The sequence below is a fragment of the Eschrichtius robustus genome, chromosome 5 (assembly GCF_028021215.1).
Source record: "Eschrichtius robustus isolate mEscRob2 chromosome 5, mEscRob2.pri, whole genome shotgun sequence".
In the NCBI taxonomy this organism is placed as follows: domain Eukaryota; kingdom Metazoa; phylum Chordata; class Mammalia; order Artiodactyla; family Eschrichtiidae; genus Eschrichtius; species Eschrichtius robustus.
The window spans coordinates 71,723,082-71,746,054 of NC_090828.1; the positions used below are offsets into that span (position 1 = coordinate 71,723,082).

Here is a 22,973-nt window from a genome sequence, read left to right on the forward strand (position 1 = left end):
CTTGGTCACCAGAACTCACCAGAGACCAGTCATCCTCCTCAGGATGCATTCGGGAACTCCCTTCTCCCAGCTGGGATCAGAATACTAGCAGATTTCTTTCCCCCAAAGAGTAGGTTAGAGAGAAAGTGGGGAGGCACAGACTGTATATGCTCCCCACCTACTTCCAGCATGGGAAAATATTGCTGTCATAAATATGGAGGCCGGTCAAAGATGCATTCCATCAGCTAGGTAGATCACGGCTCTGCTTCTGCCAAATATAGATACATAAATAAAAGCCTGCTCCTTCAGGTCCGAGAGATCTCCAGATAACTCACACGTCCACATGTTTCTTTTCATCGTGTAAGTCCATGCCCGACACTCCACTCTCCACCCCAGGGAAGAGCAGAGGTGACAGCTGAGGCAGACTTGGGATGCAGTCTTGCAGATGCCTGCTGGTTCACTTTCTTTGGGTGGTGTCCTCCCACTGCAGAGTGGGCATGGACCCAAGCCACAGCTTCTGTCAGACCCCTGCAAGGCTTACCCAGGTGACCGCATGTCATCCCCCGACTGCAGCGCGGAACACACCAGGTCCTATGGTGAAAAGCTGTGTTTGAGGCAAGCACAGGTTCTCGGATGTTAATCAGAGGTGATTTAAGAAGAACTACAGTCTTGCCTAGATGTCTACAACTATCAGTTCTTTGTGCAAATCGAAGACTAGGAACAGGGTGGCGATGTATGTATGTGTTACCTTCCCAGCCCCTCTGTTCTTCGCTGAAGTGAGAAATAGAGGGTGCCTGGCTGATTGCAGGTTGCAGCTAGCAGTTACATTGAGTGACTTTGGAGAAGGGACACAGACCTGTGTGGCACAACTGGGGGTCTGAGGTGCCATCAGTGGCAGAGCAGGAGAAGGGCTTAGTTTATACCTGGAAAGCAGTTTTTATCCCTTAGAGAAAAACAGGGATGAGAGGAAAGGATTTGAGTTCAACTGCTTATTAAGGGCATAAATCAAATAGATTTGATAGGATATGATCTCAGGCAGGTTTTGTTTGGATTAAGCAGTGCTGATGTTCCTGGTTCAAGTTCAGCCTTCATTTGTACATTGACTGTTGTTAACCCTTCTTGCAACTCTCCTTTCTGAAAAAGAATCCCTTGAGATAAAGTGGTGTTTGGACTCTGACTTTAATTTAGCAAGGGCGCTGGGCAGTGAGAAGAAGAATCTTCATAGTATAGGCCATGAAGAAATGGTTACATGTCTAGGTTCATGAGGAGCCCAGTGCCTCAGGATAATACTGTGGAGTTAGAGTGGCCATGGCAGAAACTGGGTGCAGAGCCAGATAATCTATCCTGGAAAGTTGAGATTGCTGACAAGGTCAGCAAGGTTATATTTATTGCAGGGGGTCTACTTTTTGAACTTTCTAAAGTGGAATTTAACTGTGTCCTAGAGATGCCTCATTTTCTTGTTTATGGTGGTAAAAACCAAGCTGTAAGATTTGAAAATTTTGTTGAATGTCTAGCGACTAATTTTACATCTTCAAACTGTTACTCAGTGTCAGTGATGTCCTTGGTTGGTCTATTTATTATTTAGAAGATGTGAAGTAAAAAAAATTCCTGTCCTGGTGTGAAACTGCAGAGCATTTGCTGTGAGGACACTTTGGGGTGAGCTGACTTCCATGTCAAACTGAACCATTTAACTTCCTCAAAGGTCATGTGTGTGGCATAGGGACAGAGAACTGTGGTTTCTTTCGATTGGTGAACAATTATCTGATGTGCGTACATTTTCAGACATTCTTCCTAGGTGACTGCCGACTGAAACCACACCGAGCCTGGCTTGCAGGCTTTGTAAAAGTTACCTTGGTTGCTGCCAGGCCTGGGAAGGTTTCCAGCTTCTACACCATTCTCACAGGGGTTAAATTTCACAAGGTTAGCCAGAGCGAAAAGGCAGCCGACCTGTGAATCTTATCCAGATGTCTCAAGGAAGCCATGGGCCTGTCTTAGAACTAGGGGAAGGCTTCCTTATTTGAGCCTCTTGACTGAACCCTAACTTCCTTACACTTGAAGAGTAATCTTTTTTTTTTTTAATCCCTAAGAATCATCTCAATAAAATTGTCAGCAACTTTCAATCAAGTGTCCTTCAGAATTGGAAAACCTTTTCAAAAGTCCAGTGATTTCTAAATGACTGTAGATTAAAATGATATTATCAATAACTTTATGCAAGTTCGTTTTGAGTATCAGATGTGTTCCTTAAAGTATGTGAATAAAATCTTACAAAAACTTAGTCCTGTTTCAGGTGCAGGTAGAGAATATTCTGCTGAGTAAAATCCTGTTATTCATGTTGAAGGAGAGGGTATTTTTGTAGAATGAACAGATCTTTTTTAAGGTGTGAATTAAAATCTGCGGTAAAGTAGCTGAAGATAAATCTGTGTGCGTATCTTGGTAACTTCATCTTGGTTGGGAGGTCATACAGCCTCTGAATGGTGCCGAATCGGTTCTGTCTGGCGTTCTAACGCTGCCGTCTTTGTTTTCCAGCAGTCTCTGGTCCCAGCCCACCCCATGGCCCCTCCCAGCCCCAGCACCACCAGCAGTAATAACAACAGTAGTAGCAGTAGCAACTCAGGATGGGATCAGCTAAGCAAAACGAACCTCTATATCCGGGGGCTGCCTCCCAACACCACAGACCAGGACCTGGTGAAGCTGTGTCAGCCGTAAGTAGAAGTTGTTCTTGTGTTTAGCTCCTAAATATCTCCTTGATCATATTACAGAGTGAGATAAATTGTGTTCTAAGAGAGGTTTAGTACAAGACAAATCTGTGAACGCTCATTCTGGTCACAGTTGACAGGGTTTCTAAGTTTTGAGTCCTTGGATGCTTTTTCATTCAGCATTACGATCAGCAGAATGCCTATATAATAAAATAAATTGGAGCATTTGCTCAGTAGAATTTGACTTTATTGGCGCATGAGAAGCAGGCTATGAATTGTTTAAAAACATGGCTGGTTCCTTTTTGAGGAGTGCTCATATTTTGTGGAAGCACCTCTCGGGGCCAGTGTGTCTCATCATAAGAGAAACTTCAGTTGTCACCGTTTGTCAGAAAGGTAGTTACCGTCTAACTTAATCCTAAATGCGTATAAACTCTAATGCCAGGGGGGCAAAGGTAGTCTGTCTTCACTCACACCTGTAGTTTTGTGGTCCGGGTTGTTCACGCTCAGCTCTGGGCATTCTTTTTTTATTTTTTAATTAATTAATTAATTTTGGCTGTGTTGGGTCTTTGTTGCTGCGTGCGGGCTTTCTCTAGTTGAGGCGAGCGGGGGCTACTCTTCGTTGTGGTGCGCGGGCTTCTCATTGCAGTGGCTTCTGTTGTTGTGGTGCGCGGGCTTCTCATTGCAGTGGCTTCTGTTGTTGTGGTGCGCGGGCTTCTCATTGCAGTGGCTTCTGTTGTTGTGCAGCACGGGCTCTAGGCGCGCGGGCTTCAGTAGTTGTGGCGCACGGGCTTAGTTGCTCTGCGGCATGTGGGATCTTCCCGGACCAGGGCTCGAACCTGTGTCCCCTGCATTGGCCGGCGGATTCTCAGCCACTGCACCACCAGGGAAGTCCTCAGCTCTGGGCATTCTTATTCCCAAAGTTCCTATTCCTCTTCTCACTGCTACCCTTGCTGTGTCCTGAGATGAAATGTGCATACATGTATAACTTTGTTCCAAAGAAAATTTGCATTATATGCTTGTCGATAAATAGAATATAAGTATGCTACTTTGCTACAATCACATTAACGAAGGAAGAAAGCACTAGTTTAAACCAAGGAGACAGAGCACTGTACATTGCAAAGATCACAGTGTAAAGACTAAAAGCCTCCAATCACTTTAAGCTATAAAAGCCTGCACATACAAACAGCCTCTTTTATTTATCCAAAGACAATCATGGTCCCTCACAAACAGAACTTTATATAACTGTGGAAAAGGACGTCCACTAAAGAATGTTTCCTGTTCCCTGAAAAGTATTTCCGTTTCTAAACATATGATTAATAGCATCTTATTTTTGTTGTACTGGGTAAAATATAAATTTATTACTTCTTGCTTTAAGAAAAAAAAATTTTTCAAAACTTACTTGGGCAGCGTTTCCAAACTGGAACTAAAAGTAACATCTGGCCTTCCATCAGGAGCGATGGTGGTTTTGCTCTGTTGTGTTTTTAGAGAGGCGGGTGGGACACTGGGAGGTGGTTCGTCAGCATCTGGAGAGCCTTCCAAAGGCCATCACCCTCAGGACCCTCCCTCCGCCTTTCCCGTGTTACCCTTCTGATCAGCCCCTTTGGACTTTGACTGCAGCCTTTGCTCCCAGGGCAGTGAAATAATGTCCTGTGCTACGGATGACTTTGAAAGCAAGTCCAGCTCTTGGGGTTTGTCATGCCTGACCAGAGTCAGATGGAACTTTGCCAGACACGCCCTGCCCTGTTGCAGCTGTTCAAGACCACAAATAGGCCTTTTTGCTATCTTGTCTGCTGTTGACCTTTACAGGCATCTTCCTCTGCTTTTGCAACATAATTACAGGTAGATAGAGCACCTAAAGTCTAAGGAGCTAAAAATATAACTTTGTAGGACACAAAAGAATGAAACTAACCCTCACATTCTTGAGGTGTAAGAGAAGGGGAAAGGATTTCAGAAGACAAATTGTTCCTCAGCTAGTTTTGAATCGTGTAAGGTGAGTTGTAACATTAAGGGGATAGAGTTAAACAACCATAAAATAATAGAATAATACCATGTTTTATATGCAGTAAATACGTATTTGAAAAATTAAACCAGCAGTTTTTTACTGAGTCAAATCATATTCCAAATGCAGCAGAAGAGCATTTGATCATCTTATCTGAAAAATTCATTCCTTTGTTGTTGTTGGTCTCTTTGACATTTGTGGATTTTCTCAGCATGTGTAGATATCAGTCTCTTTGCTGTTATCGATAGCAGCAATAATGGTTTGCCACTCACTCTCTCCTATCATTTGCAAAACCCCAGGTTTGATATTTAACTCTGATGATAGTTTTCTTTATGTATTATACAGAGGCGAGACATACAGTAATAGAGAACTCTATGTCAATATCTGCTGAAAACTTCATTCCATTTAACACAGAGGATCTAATAAGTACCAGATATGTCTTGTTGACAATTTTGTGTCTTAAAATGTGGAGAGAGCAAAAAGGAGCATTCCTGTTCTGGACTTAATTGTTTCCAGTAAAGAATAGCTAGTTGGCCACATGGAAGTGACAAGAACCTTATGGAAAAGTGACTCATCCTAGAGCTTAAAAAACTGAGTGGACATAATTAGAGATTTTTTAGAAAAGTTTCAGAAGCTTCTCAGAAAAGATAGGTGTAAATTCATAGCTCTAAAAAAAAAAAATTGTAGAAATAAAAATTTAGCACTGTAATTTACAAATTCACGTGAATTGTAGGAGGGGCAACAATTGAAACAAATAATTTGGGTCTCTAGGGGACTTGGATATTTTAGAGGGTTATGTAACAGACAAATGGAAAAAGATACCTAAGAATGTTTGCAACAGGGACTTGATAAGATACAAACAATGCATGAAACCTGAAGGCAAGAATGACATGAGGATTGTGAAAACTGGAGAGGGAGACAAAGTATTTTTAAAAAGCTATGTTTGGAGTAGAGCATACAGATGCTATAATGTTAGAAGAAATGACAGTGAAAAAGCAGATGTCAACGCAAGAGATGGCAGTGAAAAAGCAGCCTCAGCCCCAGTCAGAGAGGGACTCGGGACACTGGAAAGTGTAGGTCAACATGGCCGAGAGAAAGGGGGCTCACACTGGAGGGTACTCAGTTTCGGTGACTTGAAGGACACTGGTCTGAAGGACTGAGCAGGGATGTGACAGTGGTGATGGTGGTCAGGTGATAGGGAGTGAAAGGAGATCAATTTTCTAAGAGGATTTGATGAAAGAAGCTGACCAGCTCTAGCGAACTTCTACACTGTGATGTGTGTATATATAGGAAGTCTTGTTGGGACCTCATGACCACTCTGGCTGCTGCAGCTCTGCACCCTATTTCTGAAGTGTTATCTGCTCAAAAAGAAGACATCAGTCCAGTTAACCAGCACATTTAGGAAATGGAATGAGCTGGGTGACAGAAAGGACTCATCTTTTACCCCCTGACCTTTAGATAATCTTCATTCTCCGCCTTCTGTAAAAGCAAGCCAAACAAAAAACTTTGCCTGACTGTGTTGCCCTTCCAACTTCTCTGGCAGATTTTCTAGGCAGATGAGCCGAGGGCTGCTGGTGCTGCCATTTTCTCACTACCTTAACCCTTTGCATTTTCCTTTCAAGTTTCAGCTGAAACTGCACGGCGTCTTCCATCTCCCTTATTTCCTCTGGCTTGTTTTCATGTTGTCCACATATCCTCAACTCCTTGCTCTTCGATTTAAGTTTTCTTGGCTTGTTCCTCTGCAGCCCCATCCTCTCAGAGGGTTATTCTCCACTCTTTCCAATTTTCTGCAGATTTTTCCACTTGAATATCTTACTAGCACCTCAGATCCAACACTATCTCCTTCCTCTCCAAACTGTCACTTTTCCACATTTACTCTCCCCAGGTTGAAGCTTTGGAGCAGTGTTGGCTATTTCCCATTATCCTCTTAGTCACCAAGCCCTGCGGCTTCTTCTTTGGCCTGTCTTCGTTCTCAGAGCCGGAAGAATTGGGTGGTTCCTCCCTCCCTCCCTCCCTGAGGGGTGACAAGCGAGAACCATTTGTTCCTGCTGCCGCCTCCCCTCAGGGGCCTCTCCGTTGCCCGGTCTTGATCTCCAAGGTCGAGTCTAAGCTCCCCCTGCCTCCTTCATGCGTGGCCCACACTAACCTCTCCTTACTTATTTCTATGCTTCCCCACCTCCCAGTCAGCATGTTACTTCCATACAGTTCTGTCTGCAAGGGCCTGTTATGTAGCAACATGTCTGTGACTGTGTGTAATGCTGACAGCATATCATCTTCACAGATTTCTTACCTACAGTATAAACTCATGGTGGTCAGGGTGGCAAGATTTCGGTGCCCCAGAATTACCTACCACAGTGCTAGGCAAGTACCTTATTCTCAGTCAGTAGCCTGTAAAAGGGGTCAAATAATGCTTATATCATGAGGTTGTGATTAGGATTAAATCAAAGTAATATAAGGAAAGGAGCTGGTCCACAGTCTCGGTCATTGAACAAATATTAGTCTCTCCATGCCTGAGCCTTTGCTCCTCAAAATCCTAACTACTAGATTAAGTTTAAATTATATGTAATCCTACATTTTAAATTAAGGAGAAAATACCAGATTCTGATCCTGAAAGCTGGGAAAGCCAGAGAATAGGTTATATTAACATGAACCACCAACCTTCTCTCCCTGAGGCATTTTTGGGGGGGGGACAAGGGGTGAGGGCAGGGTGGAAGCACTTCACTCACAAAAGACTAGTTTTATCCTCATGCCACTCACCCTTGATTTATTCCTTGTCATAATACTGTAAAATCTTTTGTTGTGTCCCAACTATTTTTTCTGAAAATTTAAAAATAATATTTGGTCCAATAAAAACAAACAAAAACAGTATTTGGGCGCAAGGTTTGGTCCATAGTTCTTCCTGGTTTGCAGTAGGAGCAAATATGTGGGTGTCTGTTGTCCAAGGATGGACATTTCTGTGATATTGACATCACATGAAAAGGTCTGCATAACTCAGTGTATCAGCAGCTTACTTTAAAGGAAAAACAGTCTATTGATATTAAAACAAGATGAGGTATTTCTACTCCTCCCACCTTCTACAACCTTTTTCTCATTCCCAAACCAATCCTTGGTCAACCAGTTGTTTTGGGGTTTTTTTTCCCCTTTCATTCAATAGATATCTAATTCATTTCAAAGTACAGTAAAACATGATTTTTATATAAATGTGAAATTAAATCTATCTTATAATATTGTAATAGCCTATTACTAATTAAAAGGAAATATTTTTGATATAGGATGTTTCCCTGGTTGTAATAGCCAGTATATTTTCATTTCCTAGCGCTTTGTTTTCTGTTTTCTGCAAGTTTTCCTTATTCTTTTGAATATAATGCAACTCTTAAAAAGGCAAAGCGGAAAAGCAGCACAGATCAACAGAGGCAGACATAAACAGCCAACCCTAATATAAGACAGAATAAAGTAAATGTTATAATCAGTGCAGTGTTCTGGGAGGGGTCAGAGAAAGTCTTCGTTAACCTCGATACCAGGGGATTGGGGTAGCTTTCAGGGAGGAGATGATTCTCAACCTTAAAGGACAAGGTAGATTTCATGCCGGGTGGAAATGATAGTGTCCTCCAGGCCTCCGAAAGGGCCCAAGAGATGTGAGCGTGCTTGGATGTTTAAGAAAGCACAAAGAACACTTCTTGGTGCGTAGCTGCCATTCAGCAGTTGTTCGTTAGCCAGGGCTCCTGGTGCCCGGAGTGGAGAGTGTGGATGCAGAGCAAAGAGAGGCTGAGATGCAGTTTGGGAGCATATCGTTAGCACTTTGAATAATAAGCTGAAAAGTTTGGAGTCTATTCTTTAGTTACAGAGGAGAAGTTGGCCCTTGGAGTGGAAGAGAAGCATAATTCAGTGTTTTCTTTCTTTCTCAGAATGGTAATTACGACAGAAGTCGGAAGGTTGGCTTGGAGAAGGGGGCTGTCATAGGCTGAGCCGACGCGACCCTGAACCAGGGTGGTGATAGGAGATGGAGGGGAGAGGCACTGGGACGGCAGGGCGCCTTAGAGATAGGAACGCGGGGACTGAAGCATGATTTAAAATGACTGTAAGGCTTTAGCTTTGAATAAAGTGAAAATGTGAGTTGCACTAACTGAGAGAGAGTGCACAGGAAGGGCACAGACTCTCACTGATTCTCTCTCAAACCCTAAACTCCAGCCTCTCCCTGTGTTTCCCAGATGTGGCCATGCTTTTATTCATTCGTACAACCCACAAACAGGGCCCACTGAACTAAATACTCTTCTGAAACCACTAGTTTTTCTGTTGAACACTGACTTTAAAAGAATAATTTAAGTTCTGGCTATAGTAAAAAGTCAGGGCAACTGTTAGGAAAATGGACAACTTGAAATGATAAGGAATAATTCTTTATACATTTCCATTTATCTCTGTAACTCTAAAATTTCTTAAGCAGTTTATCTGCTGAAAGTTCTTTTTTCTCTACCCTGGAATAAAATGATCATCCCTTTTATTTCAAAATCATTAGGCTACTTTTAGGGTAAATTTGAAAGTGAAGGCATTCTAGTAAGATAAATACAGTTTTTTTATGCTTAATTAATCCACCTTTAACCCTAATAGGAAGTTAAACCTTAAGTGTTTACCCTGAAAGTAACAAGGGCCTGACAGACCCACTATTAGGAAATCCCAGGTATATATGAAATCCTTTGGAATTTATATAAAGTGCATGAAATGAGAGTACCTTAAATTGAAAACAAAACAATGATCCTGTGATGAAGTAGGAAAAATCACTCCACCCAAAAGTGATCTGATGCTCACTTTCAAATTGAAGAGAGACTTTAAAGCCAGGTAACCTAAGGCCATTCAGGTATCCCCAAATGACTCAGTCCAAGAAGCCTGAACATACCCTAAGTTATTAATACATTTACTTTAGGAAAGAAACACACACACACACAGCCCACATGGATGTATGCTGGAGTATTCAGACAGCTGTACAGACATGAAAGACATGGACCAAAAGATTTTATTGCCTACATTCAGTATTATTCTGAAGTCAGACTTGTGAATCTTACAGACCCATAGCTCTTGATATAGGGTTAAATTAGAAGCTGACATATCTCTTTGAGGCATACTTTACCCTTCAAGTGACGTTTCTAGGCAAGTTGAAGTAGTGTCTTAGTGGTAGCGGCGGTGGTGGTCATAGTGTATTTAAGTCACACACATCAACAATGAAAGACCCACAGATGGTTTTTTCTTTGGTATCCACCGCCTCTAGGATAATTGAAATTTGGACATACTGAGTTGTATTGTATTCCAAAGCCATTTGAGTTTTTAGGTTTTTTAAAATTGCATTTTACAAGGGTACTGAAAACTGTATCTAGCAAAATTGCATTTCTCAGATTCCTTTGAAAGACAGTCAGAAAAAGAAAAGTTAACAGAAACATAGAGTGATAAAAAAATAGTTCTCTCATTAAATGTGTGCCTTAACAAAAATGTTTTATTGACTGGAGTACTTAAAAAAAATCTCTCCCCAAAAGTGAAATTGAGTTAAGATGATGTTTGCCACGGTTAATCATAGCAAATGCATGCCATTTTTCTTTCTGTTGCTATTATATAGCTCCTTGCGTATATATAGATTTTATTTATATGGTAAATAATAGGATTTCTTTTAGGTTCCAAATGTTTTTGTTCTGTAAAGCAGCTAATTTTTATCCTCTCAATAATTCTTTCTTCATCGATCTAGAAGATTCTCAGAACATAAAATACTGTTAGCAATAGTTTCTGGGACTTGGCTTCTTTTACTATTACTAGCATAAGAGGGTGACACATAATAATTCAAAGAGGGCTTAGACCAAGACAACTGGGCATTTTCTGAAAAGTGTGATCTAAGATGTGAAGTTTTCAGACTTTATCTCACTCTTTTAAAAAGGTGTGCCAATCTATTGCATCAAAATATTGAGTCATTAATTGTAATTTAACTCTTTCTTCATGGACAATATTCCAGTCAGAGTCTATATAGTCAAAGAGTAACACAGGATGCATTAGACCTGGAGCAAGATATATATCATCTTTGTGATCTTTTTTTTTCTCTAAAAATGGAAGTCAAAGCAGATTTCAGAGTTTAGGAGCAACAGTGTGTATTTAGCAGTGTGTATCTCCCTAGTCATCTCTTGGATAAGCCATATGAAATCGTTTGTTTTCTTGTTCATGTTAATTGCTTCCTTTTCCTTCTTGGTATGAAAGAATTCTGGCACTTTAAGAAACACTTTGTGTGCAATAGATCTTTGACGTACCGAGATACAGTCTGAAGACTTTTGGAAATCCCAGAATTTCACAAAAATAATTTCAGCATCAAAAAAATTCTCCACAAATACCTGCTTTCCAGTAGAGAACCATCTCTTTCTTAGACCTCTCTTTGCTCTTTCTTTATTTTTATCATTAGAACTATCAGTTGGCTTTTTTTAGGGGGTGGGCAATTTTCAAAAATTGACACAATATTTAATCCCTTCTTGAGAGTTACTGCTACACAATTAGAGCAAAACCTTCTTGAAATATGGACCCTGGGTGATGGGCTACGCTTCTTCACTGGCTTCATGACTCACTTCCCTCTGTCTGAGTGCCCACGATTCAAATACATACCGCAGCACAATTTAAAATTACTACAGGTCGGAGACTTTCAGTGTCATCACAAGTAGTTGAAACCTCAAACATTAGTTATTGCCAAGTACCTACTGCATGCGTGCATTTGATATTTTGGCAGAAAACCTCAATTATGTCTATTTTCTAATTTATTCTCTGTGTACAATCTGCTGGTAAGCATGGATATTTAGAGATTTAGCCAACCCTCCTTACTGTCAGTTGACCTTTTTCTTAAGGGTTTCGTTTTGTTATTCCTAGACATGATTAAAAGCCTTCCTCCCTGTATTGCCCAAATACTGCACACACCGTTGGCAAACCAATTTCGATGTTAGCCTTAGCAGAAGTTAATTGGGAAGCCAACACTGAAGATAATGGCCAGAATCACAAGAATTTTTTCAAGAGCATCCTCTCCTTCCCTGTGAGAGCAGACGAATTTTACTTTATGTTCATCCCCTGTTCCTCTGTATGAACCTTAGGTTTCTGTGGCAGCAGCTTGGGGGTGTTTAACCATTAAATGAAGTTGAAGGTATCATCAGGAATAAAAGCCTTAAGTCTATATTTGGCAATTGTGCTTGGTTTGACTTAGAATTTCCTTAATGGGTTAGCATGAATATTAGAAATGTACAACCTCTCCCTTCATCTTTCCCCATCTTCATTCTATAATAAATGTATGTAAAACATTTCTGTATAATGTGTAAACACCTGAATAATGCCAGCAGCTAACCTTTGACAGATATTTCCTGTGTCCCAGGGACTGTGCCAGATGTTTTATTATTTAATCCTAAGAACAACTTTATGAGCAGTATTGTTATCCCCATTTTATTTTTTTAACTTCTTTTAAAAAATTAATTGATTAAAGTTAATTTTAATTAATTTTTTAAATTAATAAATTAAAAAAATTTTTAATTTAAATTATTTAAAATTTTAGAAAATATATATTCTTTTTTCAGATTCTTTTCCATTATAGGTTATTATAAGATATTGACTATAATTCCCTGTGCTATGCAGTAGGACCTTGTTGTTTATCTATTTTATATATGGCAGTGTGTATCTGTTAATTCCAAATTCCCAATTTATCCCTCCCCCTCACATTCCCCTTTGGTAACCATAAGCTTGCTTTCTATGTCTGTGAATCTATTTCTGTTTTGTAAATAAGTTCATTTGTATCATTTGTTTAGATTCCACCTGTGTTATCATATGATGTTTGTCTTCTCTGTCTGACTGTTATCCTTATTTTAAAGATGGAGTTGAGAGAAGTTTTCTTCTCTTATTGCTCAGGATAATTCAGCTGATAATGGTAGAGCTTGGACTTGAGCTTGGACAGTCTGACTCTAGAGCCCGTACTCCAAACCACTGTGCTTTCTACTTCCCCAAACATACTCTGAATGCCAGTTCATTATCTTCATCCTCCCTTCATCAGTGCCCACGTTCCTCTGTTTACCACAAGCTATAAAAAGACTCATTTCTCCAGGATCCTAAAAGAGATATTCAGCCATGATAGATTTAACAAGATTTTGTTAGAAAAATCAGCTTTCTTTCAGTCCGCTTGAGTAGCCAACAGAATCAAAAGCTCAAGCTAAAGGCGGGAGGGTAGAGGAGGAGCTCATCTTTCCTGACATATAACAAAGTAATCCCTTCTAATGTAGCTGGTTATACACAGCTCAGCTCCTGGTTAGCTGTCTAGTGTGCTTCCTGAGATTACACAGTACAGAGAAGGTATGTCATTTGCTTGATGCCTGAGGGTCTTAGTGCATTACAAAAAGAAACATTCTTTTAGGGATCCCCATCTAACAAATCCAAACAACAGTGCTTTACAAAATGGCATAACATAGCATTATAATTTTACTAGAAGTATAAATCTGATTAAAGCATAAGACCAAACCTCTTCTGAGGAGAAATTAAAGTAGAAGTAAGTGAGTGGTAAATTCCATTATTTATTAAGCATCATGCCTTTGATTTTGCTAGATACTGCACTGGGTAAGGCACATTTCCTACCCTCAGGGAGGTTCTTGTCTTATATGGAAAATAAACTTCACACATCATGTAGACCAGAATGTGGTGTATCATGTGAGACTCAGAAAGTGCTGTGGAGATTACAAGATAGGGCGTGATTGCATATGATTGGGCGGGCATCAAGAAAAGCTTGGCATTTGAATGAGTCTTCATGGCTGGGTGAGCAGCTCAAGCCCAGGTTTAAAGCCAGTACTAGCCTGGCTGCCTGCCTTGTCTGGTCTTCACTAGGACCATATCACGGGGTTCTTTAATCCCAGAAGAAGGCTTGTACTTCACTGGGAGGAGGGTAGGTCCAAAGAGGAAGATGATTCGATGAGTGTAAGATTTTGAGTGTAGGAAACTGGGAGTTTGGTACCCTTAACAGATATAAGGGTCAGGAGGAAGAGCTTGTTTTTTATTCTTGCCTGCAAATTCTCATCTACTCTCTGCAAATTCAAATTGAGTACCTGTTTGCTTTATGAATTTGTGTGCTTTTGATATGGCTATTAAGTGGAAAGAAACAACACGTCAGTTCCAGACTGATGAATCTTCAGTGCAGAAGAGAGACTAGTAATTAAACCTGATTATTTGTCAGCTGGAATACTGTATATTGGAAACTTTCCGCCGATATAGCCCTTATGGTCAACCATTCGATCTATATATTCCTCCAACATGTCATTATTTTCATAATTTTTTATAGTTCAGTTTTAGGGGCTTACACTTTTTAAAAAGTTGCTTTTTGTTTAATCACATGCTCTGCAGCTCCCTTGATAGGAACATTTGGCTTCAGACTGGAGACTTTTGAGAAGAGATTTTGTAAGAGAGCCATGGGACTGAGTGGGAGGAGAGGAGGACACATTTCCCTAAATGGGGTATCTAGAATTAGAGGGGAAGTGCACTCATAACACAAACAAACCTGACCAAGTTCATGGCTGTGCCAGGGGACATGGACTCCTGCTCCTCCTGGCCGTCTGTGCCCTCACTGACCTGGCCATACCAGGCTTAAACTTGTCTAAATTGGTTAAACTTGCTTATGGGACCAGGATCACTTGTCTTCCTCGTTTTCTCTTGATGCCATAACATCTTTCTGACTCTATTACTCAGACGTCTGTGAGGGAATCTGTATGAAAAACGAACATTTTCTGGATTACAGTAAGTCCCCTACATACGAACCTTCAAGTTGCAAACTTTCAAAGATGCAAATGTGCCCCAGTACGCCAGGTGTTGTACTGTACTTTTCAAGGTACTGTACTGTAAGATTAAACATGTTTTATTTTTTGTGTTTGTTTTTTATGTATTATTTGTGTGAAAGGTGTTATAAACCTATTACAGTACAGTACTATATAGCTGATTGTGTTAGTTGGGTACCTAGGCTAACTTTGTTGGACTTACAAACGTGCTCTCAGAACGGAACTCATTCGTATGTAGGGGACTTACTGTATCAGCATGTACGTGCAGAGTTCCATCTTTCCAAAGGCCACTCTGGTAGCATAAGGATTGTTTCTTTAAAGATGAAACAAAGAGGCAGTTATTTGCGATCCTAGGAACAAAGAGACCTCTGGCCCATTTGGATGGGAGCACTGATACTTTCCAAGGGTTTTTCCAAAATGTTTCATCTTCACCCCCAAATCTAAGCCAAAAATTATGAAAATATTATTGTTACTGCCCATTTATAGGCTTAGGTTTTACTCCATTACTTAATCTACTTAAGTAACCCTGTGTAGTCTGCCTACTTAACTAGCTAGATAACATTTTGTTTCCTAACTTTTTCCTACTATCTCTTTATTATCTTTTTTGTTGTTGTTTGATACCATGCAATTTTACTGTTAAAAGCCAAACCCATTTAATTTTGACTGAGATCTTTGAGGCCAAAGAATTTGAACATTTATTAACTAAAAAGTCTGTGGTACTTTTTTCATCTCCAGGCTGAATCACAGAACTTTACATCTCTTCTAGTTCAAGTGGCTGTGACCGAGGAGTGCTCACCAGAATCAAAATTTGCATGTCCAGGCCCTTCAGTAGATTCTGAGTCAGAAGATTCAGATATACATACATATGGAGAGAGTCAGTGTAGCCTGCAGTTGTACTAAAGAGCTCAGGCTCTGGATCCTTCCACCTGGCTCTGCCACTTAATTTGGCAAATTTCTCAACCTTTCTGTGCCGCAGTTTCCTCACGTCTTATAGCACCTACAACACAGAGTTCTTGTGGGGACTAAATGGGTTAATACATGTGGAGTGCTCAGAACATTTCTTGGCACGTATAATGTTACTGCTGTCATTATGTATTTTTTAAAGCTCTCAGGAGGTTCTGATGTTCAATCCCTGTTACGAGCTACTGATTTAGTCCCTTCATGTTATAATTGAGAAAGCTGCAGTTCAGAGAAGGTTAAGTGACCTTCTTGGAGTCAAAATTAGGAAGTGGCAGGCCTGGGAAAACATCCCATCGTCTCCCCCACCACCCATATCTTGATTTCTCTCTTTACTTTTCAGGAGTGAATGAAACTCTACCCTCATCTCTGCCCTTAATCATGAGTATGAAATATCTGCACTTCAGTTTCTTGCCAAAGAACTCAGCTTTGTCCTCTCCACTGCAGCTCTTGTCAAAAGCTGTTGGAAGAAATCAGATTTATGAAAAATTGCCAGAAGGATTTGTAGTTCCTTTGTTCATCACAGAGCTTCCCAACCTTGTCATGGCACACGTAGAAGAGGATAGTGTTTGTATTCGATTATGTTGCTATCAGATTAGATTAGACTGGCATATCATCAGCTGGCAAGGCTGCTCAGTGCTGGAAATGATGGGCCCCACCCAATCTCCAAGGGTTGACGGGATCAGTATCCCCCTATCTATAATAGGACTACCCTAGCCAGAGGGGGTTTCGAAATTTTTTAGTAGAAAAGGCCTTCGGTCAAATGAAATTTTAAACAGAACTACCTATACTAATACTTCAAACCAGTATTTTTTTAGTATGTATTTTATAAATGCAGATTTGTAACATTTATAAAATTCATCAGGGAGAATGATGAGGCAGTTTGATGAACTCAGAAATTTGAGGTTGGGACTTCTGACGGTTGCAGAACAGTATCAACAGCTTCACATCTAGAATATTTCTGTTTTCCATTTTGGTGGTATAGTATTAGGGAAAAATACTTAACATCCATAAGCAGTTGCAGAGGTACCAATCTTCTAACAGCTCATTTTATCTTCTTAGTATCGTCTTGAATTAATCTGATCCAAAAGCTAGAAAGAACCAGAAGTTTTTTTGTCTTGGCCTTGACATAATACAGCTATTCGCATGCCTCATGATAGGTATAAAGGTCAGACCAGGGGCACCTCAGAGTATGGTTGGGACCAGTCTTAACGATGTTACCTTGTTGTGATTCAATGCTTATTATTGTACAGGTGGCTTAATAACCATGGTCATGGTGAGGGTGTACGCCAACTAGTTGTACTTGCTCCTGGCCTGTCATTTGTTTGAACGTGATGTATGTGTAGGTTATTTGTACAATTTTATATGAATGGACATGTGCAGGCTTGAATTTCCAGAATACCAACGCAGAATTAGAACTTTCCTAATCGGTGACTCATTTTTAAGCAGTTCAAATGTACGAGAAGGGATGGCAGGAGACACATTGACCCAGAGTCTGCCCTTGAAGAGACTTAATGTGAGGGTGGTTATCGGTGTGATAAAATGTGTTGTGCTGTATATTTGCTTGCGTTTCCTGTTTGGTTTTCTTGGTGGGGTTTTTGTGGGGGCTGTCTGGTGTTTTGGTTTTTGTATTTAAAGGCTAAGAAATTGAATTCCAAGAGAAAATTGGTGGAACTCCGAAAGCACCTCTTTAGAGCCCAACTTGATAACCACTGTTCCAGGGAGTGTGGATTTTATCCCTGGATGCTGCAGAGTCAGCAGAGAGTGTAGTATGGTAACCACAGAGCTGTTTGCCCTGGTAGAATTGCACACGCCACCGGGGTACTCGGGCGCCGTGCTGTCATCTGACCTGGCTTTGCACCTAACTTGTGGCCTCAGGAAGACCTACAGGAGGAGGCTTCTTTTGGCCTCAGAGCTGGAACACACAGAACTTCTCCTGAGCCCTGGACTTGCTTTTACTCTGACAAACACTAGTTTTGTAACTGTTATATTTCTTCTCATTTTGACTGCTAGGAAGTTCTAGGCCAAATTTGCATCCCCTGTTGGCAGTTCTGTGGGACTTCACTTTCTGGTTCGCGTGTCTGTGTAGTAACTCTACTCCTGGGTTTATTTTCCCTTCACCTTGAATTCCATATCTATTTCTATCTTGTGGTGTTACTTATATTTCTGCCAGCAGTCTCAAGCTTTTATAGAAAGAAATATAAATAAATGTTTCTTGTGCTCTCTTTTTGACATCCCCTTTTAAAATCACAGTAGATGGGACTTTGCTGGGTCATCTTCTTTTATCAGTTTGTACTGCAATCATTCTTATCAAAGTGGTTCTCTCGGGAATGCTAGTATTTTTGACTGTCCAATGGCATTTCCATTGGAAAGGAAAACCTCTTCATGGCCCTATAAAGACATAAAGACATAAGTGGATGCACAGCTGTTCCCTGATCGTCAGTAAACATTAAAATCAGCAAATACTCAAAATCCTGATTCCCAGCAACTCTTTGCTTGGTTGACATCTTTAAGGAAAAGGAAGGCTCTTTTTTTTTGGCTGCGTTGGGTCTTCGTTGCGGTGCACAGGCTTCCATTGCGGTGGCTTCTCTTGTTGCGGAGCACGGGCTCCAGGCACGCAGGCTTCAGTAGTTGTGGCTCGTGGGCTCTAGAGCACAGGCTCAGTAGTTGTGGTGCACGGGCTTAGTTGCTCCGCAGCATGTGGGATCTTCCTGGGGCAGGGCTCGAACCCGTGTCCCCTGCATTGGCAGGCGGATTCTTTTTTTTTTTTTTTTTTAATTTTAGAATTTTATTTATTCTTTTATACAGCAGGTTCTTATTAGTCATCCATTTTATACACATCAGTGTATACATGTCAATCCCAATCTACCAATTCATCCCACCACCACCCCCACCCCCCACCGCTTTCCCCCCTTGGCGTCCATACGTTTGTTCTCTACATCTGTGTCTCTATTTCTGCCCTGCAAACCAGTTCATCTGTACCATTTTTCTAGATTCCACATATATGCGTTAATATACGATATTTGTTTTTCTCTTTCTGACTTACTTCACTCTGTATGACAGTCTCTAGGTCCATCCATGCCTCTAGAAATGACCCAATTTCGTTCCTTTTTATGGCTGAGTAATATTCCATTGTATATATGTACCACATCTTCTTTATCCATTCATCTGTCGATGGGTATTCAGGTTGCTTCCATGACCTGGCTATTGTAAATAGTGCTGCAATGAACATTGGGGTGCATGTGTCATTTTGAATTATGGTTTTCTCTGGTATATGCCCAGTAGTGCTGGGTTGTATGTTAGTTCTATTTTTAGTTTTTTAAGGAACCTCCATACTGTTCTCCATAGTGGCTGTATCAATTTACATTCCCACCAACAGTGCAAGAGGGTTCCCTTTTCTCCACACCCTCTCCAGCATTTGTTGTTTGTAGATTTTCGAATGATGCCCATTCTAACTGGTGTGAGGTGATACCTCATTGTAGTTTTGATTTGCATTTCTCTAATAATTAGTGATGTTGAGCAGCTTTTCATGTGCTTCTTGGCCATCTGTATGTCTTCTTTGGAGAAGTGTCTATTTAGGTCTTCTGGCAGGTGATTCTTAACCACTGCCGCCACCAGGGAAGTCCCAGGAAGGCTTTTTTAAACTGTGCTTTTCTTATACCCATTCTCACTTAGAATTCACTTTGTCCTTGAATTAATTGTCCCTCTTTTTAATGTTTGAAAACAGGAAACATTCAGAAACTTTACTGGATATGTATTTTAGCTGTAGAAGCTTATTTCACCTGTGTTTTGGTGGCTAAATAAATCACAGTTTAAAATACTTGGTTCTGGCTTCTAAATCTCCTGTGGGCTATGCAACTACTTTATTCTCTATCTACTACAAGTTCCTGATAAATTCCTAGGCTTGAGCTTGAAGGAACATTCTTCTTTCAGAAGTAGGTCATCATGCCACAGTTAGTTTCCTCTCTCCTTCCCCTCTGCTTTCCTCTCTTTTTGGATGTCTGTTCTGACAGCACCAGCCTTTACTGGGCTTGCATAGACAGTAATGATATGTCGGTTATGAGTTTTTCAGGATTGGTTTTATTTCTTTATAGGGTTCATTTATACCCCAGTCTTACAACAGATGTTCCTCGACATACAGTGTGGGATTATGTCCTGATAAACCCATTGTAAATTGAAAATATCCTGAGTCAAAAGCATTTGATACACCTAACCTACTGAGCATGATAGCTGAGCCCAGCTTACCTTAAATGTGCACAGAACACTTACATTAGCCTACAGTTGGGCAAAATCATTTAACACAGAGCCTGTTTTATAATAAAGTGCTGGATATCTCATGTAATTTATTGAATACTGCACTGAAAGTGGAAGACAGAATGGTTATAAGTGTATTGGGTGTTTATCCTTGTGATCGCGTGGCTGACCTGGAACTTCAGCTGCTGCCCTGCATCATGAGACAGTATCACATATTGCTAGCCTGGGAAAAGATCAAAAATCATAATTCAAAGTACAGTTTCTGCTGAATGCATATACCCCTTTTGCACCAGTCAAAAAAGTGTTAAGTCGAACCACTGTTAAGTCGAGGACTGTCTATATATAGATTCAGTGGTTTTCTGACCTCTGATACTTGCCAGACCAAGGTTTCCTCTGTGGGCCCACCACTTACAAATGTCCAGGAAGAATTTTAATACCACGTTGAAGAGAAATGACGAGGTGACACTTCATAAATGACCTCAGACTGCAGCAAATCAGGCAGCCCCTCACTCTCCACTTGTCTTGCTCTTGCTTTCTAAACCTTCCCAGCAGTACGATCTCAGGAGCACTGCTGCCACACGGGCACAGTTGCCAGGATGTGTCACAATCCGAGCATGTCTTTTCACGTTATGGACCGATACGAGCCATAAAGATAAATATCTTTGGGCATGTTCCTAAAATCTGTGTACCCTGCTGCTGTCCACATCTGCACAAAATGTACAGGTCGGCCCTGTCTCTAAAGACAGGGAACTCAGTCATCCTGGCTTGCTGACCCCAAGTGGCTTTTTCACTTTACTCGTCATTTACAAGTCTTATGATGGCTGCACGATCCTTTATTACCTGCCCCCCTCCCCCATTATTTTTCTGACCTTATCTCCCCCTATTCTCCTCTACTGCTTTCCTCCAGCCATGGTGGACTCCTTGGTATTTCTAAAACGTACCAGGCCTGCTTCTGCCTTCCAGCCCTTCATTGGTTTTTCCTCCTCACATAACTGCCTTGCTCCTCCCCAGATCCTCCTGACTCACCTCCTCACCTCCTTCAAGACTTTGCTCAGATGTCACCTTCTCAACAAGCCTACCCTGGCCACCTTTTTAAAAATTGTAATCTGCCTCCACTTTACCTTGGCATTTGATATCTCAATCCCCCTTGCCTTGTGCTATCTAATTGCTATAATACCACCCTCTAACATACTGTGTAATTTGCTTATTTTTGTTTATATATTACAAACAATTATCAGTGAATATTTTTGAATGAATGAATAAAATGCTCCTTTATATGGCACAAAGGAAGGCTGAGGTATGAGTCCAAATCTCTTAACTGCAGAGGCCTTGTTTTCTTTTCTTTTTTAAAATTTTACTTCTATTTTTTTATTATCAAAGAAAAATATTTACTTCTTCCAGATAGCTATGACAGAACCAATAACTTTTTACTATACATGAATTCATTAAAAGTCTCCTTTTGAAATGTATTATTGCCAATAATTCAAAGTACAGTAGCAAAATAAATGGGCAGTGGTTCTTAGAGGCCTTGTTTTCTTGATAGTCAAACTCAGGACCTATTCCTGGGGTGCATATTTGTCACACACACACACGCGCGCACGTGCACACTCACACTCACATTCATACTCACATTCGCTGGGATGAGCAGCTAAAATATCAATGAATCTGGATTACCCAGTGCTGGGAAGGGCCATGGTGAAAATGAAGGCTTTAGACTTTGCCACAAGGACAAACTTTATCCTCCCCATGATATATATATTTTATCTCTCATCCTGTTTTTCACATCTCTTTTTTGTTATTATGTGTATTTCTGTAACATGTCAAATAGTTTTTATAATAAGGCAAGCTAAAATAAATCTAAAGAGAAATGGTAAATAAGTAGCCCAGCACTTTAAGTCTCCAGTTCCTCACTGGTAACATCAACAAATTGAACTGAGATGAGGAATAAAGCAAGTAAGCAGCAATGTACTGCCTCATTTCCTCTTCCCTGGCAGAATTTCTAATAAATAGATGAGAACACTCTTTCCTGCTGGGCCTGGCTGGTCCTCAGAATCCTTCCCTACACGACACAACCACTAGCAACTCTTCAGGGTTGGCATGTGAGATGAAAGCTATTTGAAACCCTTGACAGATTCCTTCCAGCTCTGTGATCTAAGAAAGGGAGAAATAAAGGGTTACTCTTTGTCTTTCTAGGGAGCTGGAACCTTGCTTGTTTCCGTTTTTTGGGGTATTTAATATCCCTGCATAAAACACATTAATAAGGCGGGAGCTTGTATCTCCAAGTAATCAATAACTGGGCTCTCTTCCAGTTTAGTCAGGAAATAGGTTATATTAATTAAATTTTCTGATTATAGAGTTTTATATATTTTATCTGAATTGTCAATTTTCAACGCAACAGGATACAAGGAAAGAAATACATTTTCTTATCATGATGCAGGTTACACTTAACAATTGCATTTCAGAGTTATCATTAGGACCAATTATCATTGAAGTATGCTTGTGCCGAAGAGCTGCTTATGATAGATTTCTTGTCAATCAGGTGCTTGATCTCCAGGTAATTCGCTGTGTTTGATCAGTGCTGGTTGATAGTCATTAGACAAGCTCTTCAGGCTTAACCACCGATGAGAAGTCGGGCACTTGAAACAACTGACCTCTCTCAGTAAGCCATTTTGCTCCTGCCTCATTTTCCCTTTGTCCTGTGTTCCTTGCCATTGATTTTTTACCTTTATTTTATCTTGTAGGGTATGCCTTTTTATTAACTTCCTGAAGTCCTTTCTAGAACAGGACAGCCAGTACACATATTATACATATATGTATAGATGTATATGCGTATATAGACACATATATACACACAAGCATCTTATATGTTTGGATGCATAAATAGATGGATAAATGTCATTTTTACTCTTGTGAGTAAAATAATGAAAAACATCAACTAGAAATCTTTTTATTCCTCTGGTGAAGAGGATATTTTGAGTGAGTCACCTTTTGAAATGTCTTGTAGGAAACATTTGGAGTGTCAAATGCGTATACACCCTATTTTAAAGAAAAACCATACCGAGTATTGATTTTGGGTAGATTTATATAATGATTTCCTTTCATATTACATTTTCAATGCGATAGATGGTATTCTTTAATTGGATCACAATTAGGAAAACGTGTTAAAGGTAATAAAGTTAGAGATAAGGACTGTGGAGGCCATTGTTCTGTTCTAGAATGGTCAAAGCTCAGGAATACTGCCCCTGACCATTCTCCACGCAATGGACAGTGTCTAATTTGTTA

At 40.4% G+C, this 22,973-nt stretch overlaps 1 protein-coding gene across 7 annotated transcripts in view; it reads left to right on the top strand.

The window, feature by feature from the left end:
• RBMS1 (RNA binding motif single stranded interacting protein 1) overlaps positions 1-22,973 on the top strand; it is a 208,018-nt gene that overhangs the window by 113,565 nt on the left and 71,480 nt on the right. For 5 of the 7 annotated variants that reach the window (XM_068545019.1, XM_068545017.1, XM_068545021.1 and 2 more), the window contains exon 2: positions 2,506-2,681. In XM_068545019.1, the coding sequence (XP_068401120.1) occupies positions 2,506-2,681 (176 nt within the window). The remainder of the gene's footprint in view (positions 1-2,505; positions 2,682-22,973) is intronic. The other 2 variants (XM_068545018.1, XM_068545023.1) reach the window with 1 other exon arrangement.